The 17,534-nt window shown below is 42.3% G+C and overlaps 1 protein-coding gene across 2 annotated transcripts in view; it reads right to left on the bottom strand.

Annotated features, from left to right (window-relative positions):
• The window catches only part of PAWR (pro-apoptotic WT1 regulator), a 78,524-nt gene extending 63,988 nt beyond the window's left edge, over positions 1–14,536 (bottom strand). Inside the window, exons 1-2 of one of the 2 annotated variants that reach the window (XM_051644187.1) lie at positions 14,501–14,536; positions 13,438–14,095 (exon numbers count right to left, since the gene is read on the bottom strand). In XM_051644187.1, the coding sequence (XP_051500147.1) occupies positions 13,438–13,941 (504 nt within the window). In that variant the 5' untranslated portion in view covers positions 13,942–14,095; positions 14,501–14,536. Of the gene's footprint in view, positions 1–13,437; positions 14,096–14,300; positions 14,381–14,500 lie in introns of those variants that run through there. The other variant, XM_051644189.1, reaches the window with a different exon arrangement.
• Positions 14,537–17,534: the final 2,998 nt, after the last annotated feature.

Here is a 17,534-nt window from a genome sequence, read left to right as displayed (position 1 = left end):
TTAGACTACGACTGCATTCTGTTCCTGTCTCATTTTTTTTCTTCTCAAAGCATAAGTCTACAGTTTGCTATACTCAAACATCATGAACAATAATCACAAACTGTAAACTAATAATATAAACCCCAAACATATCCTTTAACCTTTTCTAGCATACTACAGCAGAAATTAATGATTTTCAAAAAGAAAAAAAAACAAAACGTTTTTTGGCATCGAATACTAATGTAGAACTTCTTAATTCACCACATTTTCCCCTCTTTTTCTTAAAGGACAAACCCAAAGGACTGCTCTGCTAAATTTCTCTGTATGTTCAGTTTTTAAATCATCCAGCATTTTACAGATGTTTGTAGCTTTTGTCTAATTGAAATGACAGTTTCATACAATTATCCTTTGAAGCACAATTTACACACCCAAAACCTTCTCTCTTTCATCTTGGATTTAGTACATTAATTTAAATAGCACTTTTTCATATAAGCATCTGAGTGCTTTTGTAGGAAGGAAAAAAATGGTGGTACTAAACATGGCTGTGTAACAGGCGGAAGTTGAGCAGCCCATTTAGCACAGGTCTAGAAATCAATCTGCTGCAGGACTAAGAACTTTCAGGTTCCACTCCACTTCCCACACTCCAAAATACTCAGGTCTTTACTCAAAAGACAACACAGAAAATGTCCACCATAGCTGCATAAGAAGTTACGTTACTATTTACATAAAAGCCTATAAAACTCCCGGAAAAAACTTAAGTACTGTTGTTTGACCATTATCAACATGACTTTTGATATCTGGCTTACAAAAACATGAAGATGAAAGTTATTATACTATTTCAGATTTGATTTAGTCTACAAAAATTAATAAGTCACATCAGCACAAGTAAAAATACAGACACTCTGCATGTCAAATTGTTGTTAATACTCTGGGAGACAGACTACAAGCTCAACTGCTGCCAAACTTTGAACTCTTAAAAAATAGGGCTAATAAGGCACCGGTATAACTCTGGCAGTGTTCAAGGCCAAGCTGAATGGGGCTTTGAGCAACCTGGTCAAGTGCAAAGTGTCCCTGCCCATGGTAGTTTAGTAATCTACTTTAGGGTACCAGAACATTATTAGATCCTAAACTTTGCAAAAAAGTTCATCTTTCATAAGCTCAAAATATTTGGAAGAATATATTTATTTTTAACATTCAGGAAAAACATATCAAATTGAAAATTTTCATATTCCTGGATAGAAAAACAAATGTTCTTAAGAATAAAGAAAAGGGGGAAAGGAAAAGAGAAAACCTACTTTGTAAAAAAAAAAAAAAAAAAACAAACACCTTAATAAAATTACTTTAGTGTAACTATTTTCTGATTGTTTCTCTAAAAAAAACCCTTAGTATGCAAGTGAAGTTTATCTAAAAAAAAGACCTTTGTATGCAACACTGAAGAGGATGGAAAAAAACCCAAGATGCAAATAAGTGATTTTTCATTTCTGTGATTCTCTGATTTTCTACCATCTAATTTAGCATTCAGTATTAAAAAAAATCTCTGCCCTTTCCAATTATAAAAGATGTAGGTCAGCTTAATTTCTTTCAGCGCTGCTTGCTTGAAAGAGGAAGTAGAACAAGACAAAAAGCACTATGTAAACAATTAAGAAACTATTTTAAATCGATGACCCATTCAAGAATGAATATTGCATTTGTTTATTTTGCCACCACTTGAGTCATTAGGAGCTAGCTTCTTACCTAGACTTTATCCACCTAAAATTTGTAAACATGGGAGACTCAATCTCTATACTTAGCAATTTTTACATACAAACAAAAATTTTCAGCAGCAATCAGCAATGCTCAAGCAGTTTTCCCCTTTACCTACCCAGAACAAAGTATAGAAATTAAAAGATAAAATATACAAGAAAAACAAATGTTAACATTTTTAACATCAAACCAAATGTTTATCTGGTAGGGCTTGGATATTTTTAGATGTTACAGCAAACAGGTTTGTTATCTGAATTACTAAAGGGTAAGATGGCTTTTGGTAAGTAAAGAGGACATTACAGGAGAGCAGTTTTTATAGAATCACTTGCTGTTTTGTACTGATCAACCATTTCTAGTTAGCTCAGATAAGAAGACATAAAATGTTTCCAGTTTAAAGGTTTTAACAAGATGTTTCAAAAGTCTGCCCTTAAGAAAAATTTTATTAAACTAAAAGGAGCTGGTTAGTGAGGTAACTTGAACTTGGCTGCAAAAGAACTTGTATGAAAAGGATTCAGAATTTCTCATTCAAAGTGGTACAACAGTCAGGGCCCATATCTCAAACAAAACAGAAGAGCATGTAAAAATTTTCTAAACCCATCTGGATGAATAATCTACTCCAAAAGCACAAGTCTACAAGGGAACATGTAGTGGATGTGAACAAACCAAAAGAAAAATTCTCATCTTTGGGTATGGTTCCACAGCAGCATAAGCCAAGGTTTTCAACAGATGAACCACAAAAACCTAAAAGTTCACATGCTTGCACTGAGTGAGGAAAAGTACCACAGTCCTCCCTCAGTAATAATAATATTTTTTTTAAAGTTTAAAAAATAAGAGGTTCTAAGAGAAAGCAGTACCTTGATGGCTCTAAGTAACAGACTGTCAAACAAGAGCAAGAAAACAGACAACAGATCTTGGCAAATGAAACAAAATTAAATTAGAAAACACCTCCTAACCATTATGACAGACTTGCTCTAGAATAACTAGTGAATAGTGATCATGACATGAGACTAACAAACAGCACACTGGGTTTTTGGGAGGAAAAGGAAGAAAAAGGTGGCTGGTCATACATAATGGTCCTTCAAAATGCGGACATTGCTGCCCAGTTATTTTTGTATGCTAACAATTTACACAGTTGAAGGGCAGATTGAATGAGTACTGGGCAGATAAAATTAATTTTAATTTCTATCTATTTAGTGACCTCCATCCAATGCTGCAAGATGAACACTGCCAAGAGGCTAGAAAACTAATTCACAGGAAATACCTGATAAGATTTGTACATTCTTTTTTCCTTAGTATATGCCTGTTTATGGCCATTGTATGAGCAGAACACCAAGACAGGTAGCTCCTTAGTCAGACCCACTACAGTAAGTTTATTTTCTTAGAGTATTCTGAGAGGAAATGTTAAACTAGAGCTTTACAATACAATTAAATGTACTTTATGTGCATACAGTGGGAAGAGACTGGCTCAGGTGACCACAGGTTTCCATTGAAATCCTGTGTTCCTACAAACACTAAACTGCATATTGCACAGAAAATAACTCATAAAATACGCACCAGTAACTACAGTAGACAGGTAGGACATGCACAGGATCCTGTGACTCCCAAAAGAACAAGCAATGTCAGAAAGTGCTGGAAGGAGGAACAGTGAAGAGGGGAAATCCCAGTTGCTGCCTGCTTGGCCTCTGCCTACCATTCTGGTTTCTGGTCATGGATGTATTTGGCTGAGACACCATATATACAGATGAACAGCAGTTAAGACACAACACTTTTTCCACATCTGCTTGCTGTATGCATTGTGTCCAGTTATCATGCCTGTCTGCCTCAAATCTCATTAAAGCACCTCTTAATTCTGCTGAGTAAAGCATCCCTAGGTGGCTGTTCTGCTAAAAAACCAAAAGCATCTTTTTTCCAGTTTTGGAGTTGACATGCTGTTAATGTGTTTCTCTGAGGGTTTTTTGTGCATTTGATGTGTTTTGGTTTGTTTTTTAAAGCTTATGTTCACCTAGGAGAATGTTCCCATATCAGGCACCAAACATGGCTACATCTAAGATGGCGTGTGATTATTACATGGCAAGATTATACAATAGTCAAATATGACATTTAGTAATATCTGGAGTAAGAGACCTAAATGTTCTACCCAGTCCTTCCTCACAACATGCAAGCAGATAAAATACAGCAACATCCTGAAATAAAAGATCAGGATTGTGTTTTTTATTTTAATTTCCCACGACCTTGTGAAGCACGGGAAACAGTCATCCACCTACAGTCCTCCAACTTCAAGGGAAGTCTTTAAACACACAACTTTAAGAAAAAAAGTAGCAGAGAAAAACATACATTACTTATATGCAAACTCATGTAAACCACATAGTTTTTAAAAATTGCTACAAGTTTGTGTGGAACTGAACACTTCCAAAAGTCTCCTGTACACTTTGAGCTACAGGAGGATTTAGAAAACAACTATGCTCCAGAGATGCAATGAAGTAAGAAGCATGGGTAAGTCTGTGCCAATAAATACTTTGTGTATTAATTCATATGGTAATAGTTAACTTAAGAGTTGGGTGGGATTTGTTTTAACCTTTGTGAAAAAGTAATCTATTGCCCACCAGCTCTTAGTAGGATATATAGGAACTACATTTTTAACACATGATTTATTTTTTAAGTGACACAGAAAGATCTGTTCAAACTCAGTTGCCATCAGAGATGCACGCATATTCAAGTCGCATAAAGGATAACTGAAATAGGGTAAGGTACAGTCATGGGTTTTTGGCTTCTCCCACATAGAAGTTGGAGGATTATTTGTTTTGGGTGGTTTTGTGGTGTGGTGAGGTTTTTTTAGCTAGATTCTTTTGAAAGTAACACATCTGGGATGCAGTACACTGAAAGCACAAACAGGCTGCTACAAAGTTGTAAGTTAAGTCTAGAGACATAAAACAATACACAAGGCTTCTGATCGTTTATCAATGACTGAAAATATTAATCCATACATGGATTTTACTCTCCTGTATCCTCAGAGAAAGTTACATCTGTGGAACTCACTGGAGAAGGGTTGTATTTTTTACTTTTTTCCAATTTTTTCAATAATTTATGAAAGTAGTTGTCACAAATACAAAAATATAATGACATAAATCACAAATAAATCACACTTTTCAGTCTAGGCAGAAATCTCTTTTTATTAAAAATGCCTTTCTCTCCCTTTTTTGACGGAGTTTTCTCCAGCCTACTGAACCTACAGTAGAAAAATAAAATAAAATATAGACTAATTTACTTTTAGCTTTGGAAATTAAGAACTAGAATCAGCACAGTTTCACTAGAAATAGTCAAACCAAAGTTAAAATTAGGAAGTCTGAAATGCATACAGTCTATAATTTGTTCCTTCTAGTACAGAAACAAACACACAAGTTTCATCTTAAAACATGCTGTATTTCATCATTTATCCCAATAATGTCTTTCCTGATGTGTTCAATAAATTAGCTTCTCAGTAATTAGTTTTAAATGTTCAAGTTTGGAATGAATCAGGATCCCCAAAGTTATGATGGCATTTTGAAGACACAGTAATTCCAAACATTGAGGTTTTAGAAGCAGCAGCTTTGGAGTGCTTCTTCATTTATCCTTTTATTTTTTCCCACCCTTCAGGGTTTACTCATTAAGTTATTATTTCCTCCACACCTGTGAACATTAGAACTTACATTTAAAAACACTATTACAAATACCCAAGATGGCAATTCAATCCCACTGCCTTCAGAAGACGGTTCTAAATAAGTGTTACAAGAGTTGCAGTAGCAAAGGGGGATTCAACTGCAGAATGAAGTGAAAGCACCAAGTCATTATTCATCACTCAGCATAGCTTCATTAAAATATCATAGTTTTAAGGGCTTATATTATTGTTTAAGTACCAAATAGTTAAATATCAAAATACCACAAGTTTTCCACAGAAAATCTGTTTTAGTATTACTCTTCCGAAGTAGTAATGGCTTCATCTACCTGAAACAATATAATGGAGCAACACAATGGACCGACCTCTTGTCATCTTTCAAACTACTTATTCTTGTTCTGCTGCCTTGGAAAAGGCAAAAATTTTCAAGTAATTCCATTACCAAAAAGAAACTAGAAAACCCTAAACAGTTTCTCTCAGACAATTTTAACACTTCATCTGTCTTAGTGTACATAGCTCTCATATTAAGGTTTTCTGCTCCAGTAATTTGAGAAACCTTGAAAAATTCCTTCAAGGATGAAGAAGGGCCTTTGACATGGGTTTTCCTGTATTCTTAAAGCCAAACTGGCTAAATATGGCCAAAATGTGACCCACAGAAGTGTACTATCAGGTGGTGGAATAATTACTGCATCTTCAGGCTCAAAAGTTTGAAACCCGTATTATAAACTTCCACTGGCAGCCGGGTAAGTGGTGTCCCCTCAGGGGCTAATCTCAGTGTCAATAATAAGCAACACAATGGGATGGAAGGTAGTCCAAGCAAGTTTGTAGCTGAGACCAAACTGGAAGGGACTGGTTAAGAGGCTGGAAGGCAGAGCTGCTATTTATACCAACTTCAACAGGCTGAAAATACTTGAAACTTTACTAGGCAAGACTCTGAGCAACATGATCAAAACTGGCCCTGCTTTGAGCAACAGACTGGACCAGACAGCTTTTTAGAGAGCCCTTCCAATCTTTATTACTGCTGTGATTCTGTGCCTATTACAGTGTAATGTGCTATACACCAATGCTGAAAAATCTTTAGCAGCCAGCTTTAAACACATGATCGGACCCAGAGCAGGTTGTCCATACCTGTTTCTTGTGATTATGTTTCAACTACAGTATAACCTCACAATAATGTTATTCATATTTAGGATATGACTTTTAATGTTTTGAAATTAACTTGAAGTTATTTTCATATTTCTATGCCTGAGCCACTAGTTTCAAGTAGTCAAAGTAGCATAACTTTATTTTTTATTTGTAGGAAACCATCAGCCTATTACTTAAGTGAAACGTTTCCAGTCTGAGGATCAAACTAAGGCATTTTTATAAACAAACTATTAAATATTTTCAGAGCAATTATTTGTTACAGTGGAGCTACCAAAAAAATTGGCAAAAACTGTCAGGTAAGCAACTTTTAGTAATACCTATCAGTGTGTTCACTTCAGTGAAATAACTGATTGTATCTCCACTGATAAGGGAGATGCTTCGTATGTTTATTTCAGTGTAAAAGTAGACAAAAGCACAACTGACAGGCTGTTTCCACTCCTTACCTACAATGCTTTTTTTTCCAGGTTACCTTGTCTTTTAAGTAGGCTTTAAGAACAAACAACAATGGGGTAGACAGTGTTTCAGTCATACGTACTCTAGAAACAGCCTAAAAAGCACACCAATAAATATTTATCATCAGCCAACCAATATCTACATTTATTTAGGGTTAATGGCTACATGACAGACTGGCAAATAAAAGCAGTAACTGGCAAGGCTGAATATTAACAAGCTTTCAACCACCAATTAAAACCTAAAATAAATACTTTTCTTACTTGCTGTAGAATTCAGTACTCAACAGATGAGGAAATTCTTTACTTACCTTGCATTTATTTTCCACCTAGTAACTGCATCATTTCAGGTGATTCACCCCAAAAACAGGAGAGTAAAAAAACCAAACAACCCAGCCATACAATAATGTTTTCCAATTACAACTGACTATTAAAAGATCATTCTAAAACCCAGCCTTCCCAAAATTGCACTTAGAGATAAATGCAGATTCAAAAGAATTGGAAGGGAAATTAATGGCTTCTCATACTTTCCCATCACGGTCTTTCCCATTCCAGCAGGAACGAGTGCTGGAATTATAAAGAACTAAGTATGTAAGAGAATTAGTACTTCATCTAGTACAGTCCTGTGAATTCCAGCTGTAGATACTGGTATACAATCTGTTTATCTGTGAAAAGATCCTAATTAAATTCAGCAAGAGGAAAGTTATCCATATCACCTGCTGAAGAGAAAATACAGGACTTCCATGTATCTTTTCCACTGGAAAACTGCTGCACTGCCCAGCCTTACTGCAAATCAGCGTTATACTAGAGCATAGAGGTTTGGAAAGTGCACACAGTTGTTTCAAAGCTGCTACAAGTATTCTGGAACTGAAAACTTTCCAGACTTTTAAGTTTATAATGTGACTTATTTGACCAAATAACTCCCATTACTTAGCTAAGTGTCAGGATACCAAAGTATACTCTTAAAAAACAACAAAACAAACAAACAAAAAAAGGGATATAAGCTTTTCACATTCTAAAAAACAAGTGGAAAGAACAAAAGAATATGTGCTTTCAAGAGGTATTACCCAGGGGCTTGGTCAAAATCAGAATTCAAATGCATGAACAGCAACACAGGCTGGATATAATACAATCCTTTTATCAGAATATGAAAAGGCTTGCATTGCTTCTTTCACCATACCACCTTTGAAGGAAGAACCATAACCATAAGAAGATCACAGACTCAAAGAATGTCAAGGGTTGTAAGGGACCTTAAAGATCATCTAGTTCCAACACCCCTGCATGGGCAGGGACACATCCCACGAGATCAGGTTGCTCAAAGCCCCATCCAATCTGGCCTTGAACATTTCCAGGGATGGGGCATCCACAGCTTTCCTGGGCAACCTGTTCCTCACCAGTCTTACAATGAATTTTTTCCTGAAGTCAAACCTAAGTCTCCCATCTTCCAGTTTTAATCCATTACCTGTTGTCCTCTCACTACAAGACCTTGTAAAAAGTCCCTCCCCAGCTTTCCTGTAGGCCCCCTTCCAGTATTGGAAGACCTCTGTAAGGTCTCTCAGGAGCCCTCTCCCAACCTGTCTCCATAGCAGAGTTGCTCCAGCCCTCTGATCATCTATGTGGCCCTCCGGATTTGTTCCAACAGCTCCATGTCCTTCTTGTCTTGGGGCACTACAGAACTGGACACAGTACTCCCCTCATGAGAACGCAGTAGAGAGGGAGACTCACCTCCCCTGACCTGCTGCTGGCCACGCTTTTGATGCAGCGCAGAATACAGCTGGCTTTCTGGGCTGCAAATGCACATTGCCAGCTAATGTTGAGCTTCTCATCAACCAGATGAATGTGTTCACTAGACAAGGCAAGCAGGACAATGGTCTAACATATCATGAAACATCATTCAGCTCAACAAAACATATTTCAGACTTCCATCATAACTAACACCTCTGCATGGATGGTCAGGGTGTCAGTGGTCACAAATAGGGTTTTTTCCAGTACTTTTGAACAAACACTTATTGTGACTTTTTTTTTTTTTTTCACCAACAGATGCAAAAAGAAGCAAGTTGTTTTACAAGAAAGTGCAGAGATGTTAGACAACACTAAGATGCTACCTCATTAATACAAAGAGATGGCTAGAACAGCTCTTTCATTTCACTTAATCCTTAGGTAGAGAATCGCTAAGAAATACACTGCTGAAGGCAAACACCCACTCAAAAGATGCGGATCCACTAGCACAGGATTCCACACCTCTCTCTAGTTTCCAGCCATTCAGAGGATTTCAGTTCCTTTACAAACACACCCAGTAATTGCTATGGCTTGACACATTTGGCATTTAAATAATTCCTTAAGATTTTCCAACTGGAACACAGCAACTCTCTCTCAGTCTGCACAACTCATCACACTGGACTGCTCCAGTAGCAGGAACTCTCTTTCCCCACAGAAAGAGCCACTGCTGTCTGCTTACTTACAGCGCTGCCATGTATGAAACGGCAGGCAGACTCCTGGCAGCAAGCCAATAGTGTGGTTTCAAGAAGTCATATCCTGATGAACACAAGACGGATGAACTTCCCATGCAGATTACACATTTGAATCACTTCTACCTTTTGCTCTGTATTTTCCACAAATGGGTCAGGAGACTGTTGTGTCTTGAATTTGGCAGCTTCATGTGCAAAATACACAGATCCGAGTTCTTCACACCTTTTTAAATCATTCATCATCCTGTTATTAACAGAAGGACACTTCTGAATTTAGATTACTTCCATCTGGTTAGGTGAAAATGTAAACTTTGTCTATAAGCACATTAAATAAATCCCAGCTATTTAACTGGCCCTTCTCAATCGAGGAAGATTTTTATTATATATACAGCTCTTTTAAAAAGGTAACTACAAAAATAGTTGTTATTCTCCTGGTTGGGGTTGAGAAAAAGAACAAACCTACCCACACAGCTATCACAGCAGAACCCTTCAGTGTATATACAGTTATAAAAGTAAGGCTGCACCAGTGTAGCTTGTTTTCCTTGAAGGACAGAAGAATTGCAGTAACAATGCAAAACATAATTCTCATCCTATGTCTAGGTCCTCACAAAGCACTATCAGTGTGGCATAATGGGAACTCTGTGTTTCTTGAATACGTCATAGAATATCTGTACACAAGAAGAAAAGTACAAGAAAACACCTGCATCAAGTGAATACCTACAAACTGAAAAACACTGACTAGAAATGGTTATAAAGCTTAATATAAATAATATAAATATAAAATATATTGATATATAAAAAGAAAACTTACATAATAATGATAATTGCATAGAATTTGGCTACCTTTCACAACCTGAAGAACTGTTAGGAGGCAACAAAATCCAAATCCCACAGCACTGAATCTTTAGACTGAAATCAACTTTCAAGATTCAACAAGCTATGAAGAAACCACTTTACAACCACTGAAAAGGAAAAAAGCTGCAAGTAGTTCAGAAGCCATTTTCAAAAGGCACTATTACTTAGATATGGACTAGGGCTGAGAAAATAAAAAATTGCCTTTGCTTCTATCGCAAAAGCCCCTAAATACAAATTGTCACCACTACTCCCAATCTGTCACCATCTGTTTTCACAACTTCCCCTATGGTTTCTGTACTCCACTGTCTTCAATACAAAATACATGTAAGACACACAACTGTTTAAGACCTAGCTCTATTGCCTTCCTATTGAACAAAGAGAAATTAATCATTAATGAAAAACGATCCACTAACATTTTTCATGCCTATTTCAAGATAACTGAGACAACACAAACTTTTACTTTCCTTATTCTACCACCTTTCATATAATTAAATTCTCCAGCTGCACTCAACTGAAATTAAATCCTACTTCTTTGGGGTAAAAATTGTTTTTGTGTTCCATTGTGGGCATAGAAGCTTCCAGGCACTATGCAACCTCTGTGAGTGCATTTTGTCAACAGTTACCAATTTTAATTTCAGAGTATTAGAATATCCTCTTATCATCATTCTCTACCATACTGGCATGCTGACATAACTACTCTGTTCTAGAGAAAGACTATTTTCTTGAAAAATAAGACAATAAAACACCTAGTAAAGCTCTAAAAGAACATGTTCTGAAAAATAATTTCAAAACATACACCACACAGAGGTAGAAGTGCTAAGTAGTTAAATTCAGTGTGTACCACTCCCAAGCCACTATGTATAGCATGGTAAAGCTACACCTAGCCTCTAATGAGAAAGACAGCAATAAACTGTCATGCTGTAAATTTTGAACTTGGTTACTCCAACAAGTCATCAACTACATCACAGCCTTCTCTTGTCTTAGAAGTTCAACTTCAACAGAAGTTCAATCAGTGCTTTAAAACATTTTCCCATGAATAATCAGATATATGAAAGACAGTGCAAGTAAAAACTCTCCAAAACATTCACTGGTAAGTAGCTACTTACATTTGACACTGGGCAGTTTTTTAAGCTGTCCACCATCAAAAATTATCTAGTGTTCCCTAGTTAAATAATTCTTAGGAATGCATGTGGTAAAGACTAAAAACATTTAGGAAACATGAAATATTGAAAAGATATAGCTTTACCTAAGTATATACCAGCCAAAAATGCAACACTTACTACTATCAAGTTTCCTCAATAATACCTTCGACAACAGGTATCTAAATATATTAAAATTTGACCCCAAAAATATGATGGAATGCTTAATCTCTAGTTATAGAATTAAGATAAAGATACAAGAAGTTTCCAAGAAGTGCCAACACAGTGACAGGCAGCAAAGTTATCAGGCTCTCGGAAATACCACAGCGGTATTGCTGAACTTGCTGCTCAATGCCCAAGTATGTTAAACTTCACTAAAAAATCACCCTTAACAATGCAGCAGAAACTATAGCAGTAAATTCACACACACACGATTCTAATGGCTGCTGAGCAAGGAATGTGTTTTCCTGGAAAGCAAAGGGTATTTGGAGCAATACTTCAGCAAAACAAACAAAAACCCCAACCACCACCAAACCCCAAACCACACCACCCAAAAACCACCAAAGGAACACTAGTTCAGAAAACCAGTTCAAAGAACTAGTCTCAAAGAGCAACCAAAACCAACCAAAAAAGACAATGACTAGGGATGGGGTACACAGAAAAAGCCCCTAAAATATTTGGTTACACAATGCTTGCTGCAACGTGCAAAATCATTATTAACTGGCCTAGGACTAGTTTACTTAGGAAAATAAAGATACAGCATGTTAAGTGTTCCTATAGAAGCATAGGGAGCAGGTATTTAGGGGGCTTTGTATAAAGCCAACAAACCAGTCTAGGAAGCTTGCAGTCTCTGAAGAACTCCCTTGTATTTCTTACTTCTCACTTTCTGAAGCAGGAATATATACCTATACCAAAACACTTCACCTCAAACTAAGGACTTTGCAAACAAATTTTCTCAAAAAGCACAACTGTAAAGATTTCTACCACTCCTAGAACTCATCCCTCACCTTCTGATACTTTCTTGGATGAAAATGTCTGCTTTGAAAATGCCCAGCATATCAGAAAAAAAAGGAAACAAACAAACAAACAAACAGATTAGTGACTTCAGGTAAGGAGAGCATTATTTCATCTTCTCCTGTTTCTTTAGAAACAAAGATCCCACACTCGTGTTCTTTTAATAACCTATGATGTTAATCAAAAGAGGAACTACACGTTTTTTTCTATAGGGATGGTGGTCATCATTATTATTACAAAATTGTAGACTAAAATCCAGCTTTGTTCAAAGTTTCCTGTGGCCTTCCCTTATTAACTGCAAAAAAAGCCAAAAACTTAGTTATCATTCTTCAGAATTCCTCAAGGAGTATTATAAATCAATGCCAGATTTTTATACTAGTAGCAAACCACAAAGGACAGTGGTGTTGGCTGATAAAAATATCTTCCTCTGCCTTCAAAAAAATGCGCTTTAAACCACTGCATTTTTTCCAGTACAGGAAATTCTTTGGGGTTCCAAACTGAGTAATATTTACACCTGAACATCTATCTATCTATCTATCTATCTATGCAGAGCTGATAAATCAGTTTTCTTTCATTACTATTGTCTTGACCACACTTTTATAACAGGCACGTGCCTCGGTGCGATCTTCCGGAAGCCCAAGAACCTACCCTCCACCGAGAGGAAGACAGAAAAAACAGCCACAGGTCGTGACAGGTCTAATTTATTTACAGTAAGCGGCACCTCGCCTGTTCGGATGCAGCACCGCAAGGCCCGCAGCACACCCCCCAGACCGCGGGCAGGCCCTCACGCTTTTCCACGCGGGGTAGGGATCAAGCTTCCCCGCTGCGGCCAGCGGAGGCGAGAAGCCCGGCCGGGCCGGGGCCAGGCGGGCTCAGCAGGGCAGCACCGGGGCCGCCCCCCCCGCGGGCTGAGCCCCCAGCAGCACCGGGCGCTGCCCCCCACCGGCGGCTCAGGTGCGGCGGCTGCCGCTCCCCCCGCCCCGCGGGCTCACCTCGGCGGCCGGGATGTTCACCACACCTGTCGACCTCCTCTTCTCCCTCAGCTTCCTCTTCTCGATCTGCCCCTTCCCCTTCCTGGCGCTGGGGCCCGAGCTCTTCACCTTGGCGGCCAGTTTCTCCTCTCCCTCGGGGGAGCCCGGAGGGGGCTTGGCGGCCAGCTCTGCCCCCCGACCCCCGGCGAGGGCCGGCGGGGGCGGCGGTTCCTTGGCGGGGGCGGCCCGGCCCACGGCGGCGCTGGGGAGGCTGACGCAGTTGACAGCCCCGCCGGCGGGGGGCGCCGCGCGGTCGGAGGGGGCGGCCGGGCCCCCGGGGGGCAGGTTGTTGTTCAGCTCGGCGGACGAGGCGCCCCCCGCCGGTCTGGCCTCCCCCCCGGCGGCCGCCGCCGGGACCGGGACCGGCGGCGCCTGCTTAGCCCGCATCTTCTCCCGCTTGGCTTTCCACTCCTCCAGAAAGTCCGTGGTGCTGCCCCCGGCGCTGCGGTAGCCGCCGGTCGCCATGTTCCCAGCGGGCTGGACGGCGCGAGCGCCCCACCAGCACCGCTGCTGCCGCCCGCCCTGAGGCGACTCTGCTGCCGCCCGCAGAGGAGAGGTCCCGGCGGGGCGGGCGGGAGAGACGGGGGCGGGGAGACAGACTCGGAGAAGCACAAACACCCTGGAGAGAAACAAAAGGAGAGATATGAACCGTCCCGCAGCGCTGCCCGTCCTCGTCCCGCCGACCTTCCAGCTCCCCAGGAAGCCCCCCGGCCGCCGGGGACGGGTCTCCATCACAGCCCGTCCTTGCGCGCCAGGCTCCCGCGGCTCGGACCGCGCAGCCCAGCCTCGGCGCAACACCCCGTTCCCGCCGTGGTTCCCCTCACCCCTCAGCAAAGAGCCCCGCGGTGCCCGCCTCCCCTGCTCGCCACCGCCCCGACACTCGCCCGCCCGCCGCGGCCACGACAACCGCGAAGCGCCGTCCCTCGCCCCCGGGGCCGGAGCGTGAGCCATCCCCCCGACGCCGGCTTGCCTGCCAGAGGACCGTGTTCCCGCGCAGGGAGGGGCGGAGGCGGCCGGCGCTCACCTCCCGCCTGGCGGGGCCGCGGCTCGGGCGCTCCCCGGCGCCGGCGGCACCAGGTGAGCAGCACCGCCTCCCGCCGTCCCGGAAGGAGCGGCGCGGCCCCGAGGCTGCCCGAGCTCCCCCGCCCTCCCTCCCCTTTCCCCATCGCGGCGCGGACAGAGCCGAAGCCAGGGCGGAAACTGCCGAGATGGCCTCAACAATAGGGTGAGGGCGGGGAGGCCCCGCCCGGCCCGGTGCGCTGCGCGTCGCGACCTGACCGCACCGGGTGCCGGCCCGCCGCGGGGTCCCGCCGCCGCCCCGCCACCTGCCCCGGGCGGCGCCGCCGAGAGAGGGGACGCCGACCCCGGTGCCCTCGACGAGCGGGAGGGCGCGATGAGCCGCGGGAGGGGCAGAGCCGGTCGCCGCCCGCCCGCCTCAGGCCGCGCTGCCCCTTCCCCGGCAGTTTTAAGGGGCGTCGGGCGGGGGCTGCCAGAGCCCGGCCGCGAGGGGCCGGAGGAGGCGGTCTGGTGTGACCCCCGCCCCGCCGCGCCCCGCACCTGCCAGAAAGCCTCCGGTGAGGGGGGCTGAGCGGCACGCACGGAGCCCCCAGCCTGGGGCCGCTTAACCGCGGGCAGGTGCCGGGGGGGCGGCCCTGGGGCGGAGCGGCTCCCCGGCACCTGTCACGGGCGGCCAGGCGGGAGGCTGCGTGTGGAGCCCGGCTTGGTCACCGCTGGGCTTTCGGCTGCGGTCAGGGAAGCGTCCGGCTCGGCCTAGCAGGTCGCTGCCGCTGCTCTCTGCCTTTGGGTGGGGGTCGATGCACGGTGGGAACAGCCCGAAGTGAAGTGCTCCCGCAGCGCAGTATCCTCCTCCCGTCCGCGGCTCCGGTGGGCAGAGAGTTGTTCAGCGGAGTTAATTCTCGCAGGCGGGAGGTTGGGTAAGAGCCTGTGCTGTCGTGATGTTACAGGAAACAACGATTCACGAGGTTGCGGCCAGTCACGCTGCAAAAGGCTCCTAAGATGCCTTGTTCATAAATAATAACAGCCTTCAGCAGGGAAACCCGGCTGGGCTGAATGGTAGGGAGAGGAGGCATGTGCGGGGAAGGTGATGGATGGAAGCCTGCAGTGCCCTTTCAGCGGTTTGTGTAGGCAATCAAATGGATGAACCTGCACGGAAAACTCGGCTTTTTTTGTTTTGCTGAATTTACCGTGTCTTAACAGCACCCTGAAAATTGATGGTGGAAATCGCTGCTTTTCATAGATTCATGGCTTGCTTAATCCTGCTTTGTACAGGATATGCCAAAGGAAACGAAGGAGTGTGTTGGTGCTACCTTTCCAGCAGGCTCAGGACAAGATGCGAGCTTACATCAGAGGCAGAGGAAATCCATCTAGCCTGGGCTTATATTTTTTTGGGAGCATTCTCAGCTTTTCATCATCTTTCTTTCAGATTCAGCCCTGAATTTGTCCACCTGGTTAATAAAATTCATTAGGAGCTCAGAGTAAAAACTTTGCAAAAGTTTTTTGTTTAATTTTACAAAAAAAGACAAACAAACAAAAAATGCTACAGATATAAATAAGAAGTATCTAGCAAAATGGGGCCCCAAATATCTGGCACCCTGCAATATAAGTAACATGCTTAGTCCATGCAACCACTTGCACTTTAGGTAGGTTTCTCTTCCACAGCAGTGGGTACTGTGTCACCCTACCCACCTTCTCTGCCCTTCTGATGATCATTCATTTACTTGGACTTTTCACTTTGCTGCTCTGGTTTGGGTTTAGGGCTTTTTTTGGTGCAGCAGTTGGTTTGGAAGGGGTGTTTAAATGTTTGCATAGATGGAAGTGAAAGTGTCAGGATCCTTAGTGCAGCTGAACCTTCAGGCCAAGGGAAAATCCCAGAACAAGCTAGTTGTTCTGAGTTGTGCTGGAAAGCTGTACATAGAGAAGTAGATGGTGAAAACGTAGTTCTGTACTAGCTGTACGCTTTAATATACTCACCAATACAAAAGTAGTAAAAGTGGTCATATTTCTGTTTGCAGATCAAGCGCTTTAAAACAAGCTGACTTAATGAAAGTTTTTACGAAGCACTCTCCTGAAAAAAACACATTCTTACCTGCCCTCCTAACCATGGAGTTTTTAAGTTAGAAAACTACTCAGTTGTATTTTTAGAAAATATAATTTAGTAGAAGGATTGTTTGTGTGAGTTTTTCTCATTCTGTCATTTTTTTCCTTTTATATGAGGAAGAGCTTTTCTTGAGAGAAACGCGTAGCTGTGACAATACCAGTATTTCTCCCCTCACTATTACGCCCCATGAGCAGCACAACTGGCCAAAAATGAGTAAAGAGTCAGGCTACAAAGTCGTTACTTATAGTATATTGTGTATATGGAGAAATATAGCTGTGTATTTTAGTGCTTAGGATACCCTCAGTTCCCTGCTAGCCCAGGTCTCCCCAGCTGCTGCCTGGGCCCCTCTCTCAGTGGCAGTCCTGAGCAGCTAGCAAGGCTTAGACATGCTCACCCCAGGCGTATCTTATCTGCCCACCTTCCTTATGTGTAGGAGGTGCCGTTGCCAGGCTTCAGCTGCATCTACCAATGCTGCTGGATTTTTCTCCCCTCTGATCTTCTATAAAAAACATTGTGGGTTTTTATTTGTGCCAAAAAGGCTTTGTGTCCCTTACAGTCTGTTATATATTAACAGAAGTTACGTTGTGGTGAGTGAAGTTGGGCTTAAGTGCCCAATACAAAAATGCTGACTGTCAGATGTTTGCATCTCAATAAGGTTGTCTGTGCTGGAGAGCTTTCAGGGATAAAGTCCCAAATAGCTTAAGTATCATGCTGCATGTTTTCCTCTGCCACAATGGAGTACAGCTTAATAGTTTGCAAACGTTTTTAGAGCAGCACTTTTCACTTTTCTTACAAAAAAAAAAAATCTCCAGGATATTCTTAAGGCCTAAAAATACAATTCATTTTATTAGCTATGTTTTAAGCTGGCATAATGACAAGGGCCCCTAAGACTTAAGATATTGCTTTTTATATATTCATTATTATGGAATGAGACTCTCTC

Source organism: Apus apus, chromosome 1 (genome assembly GCF_020740795.1).
Source record: "Apus apus isolate bApuApu2 chromosome 1, bApuApu2.pri.cur, whole genome shotgun sequence".
NCBI lineage: Eukaryota > Metazoa > Chordata > Aves > Apodiformes > Apodidae > Apus > Apus apus.
Note: the sequence above shows the minus strand (reverse complement) of the source record. Positions and strands in the feature narration are given on the sequence as shown.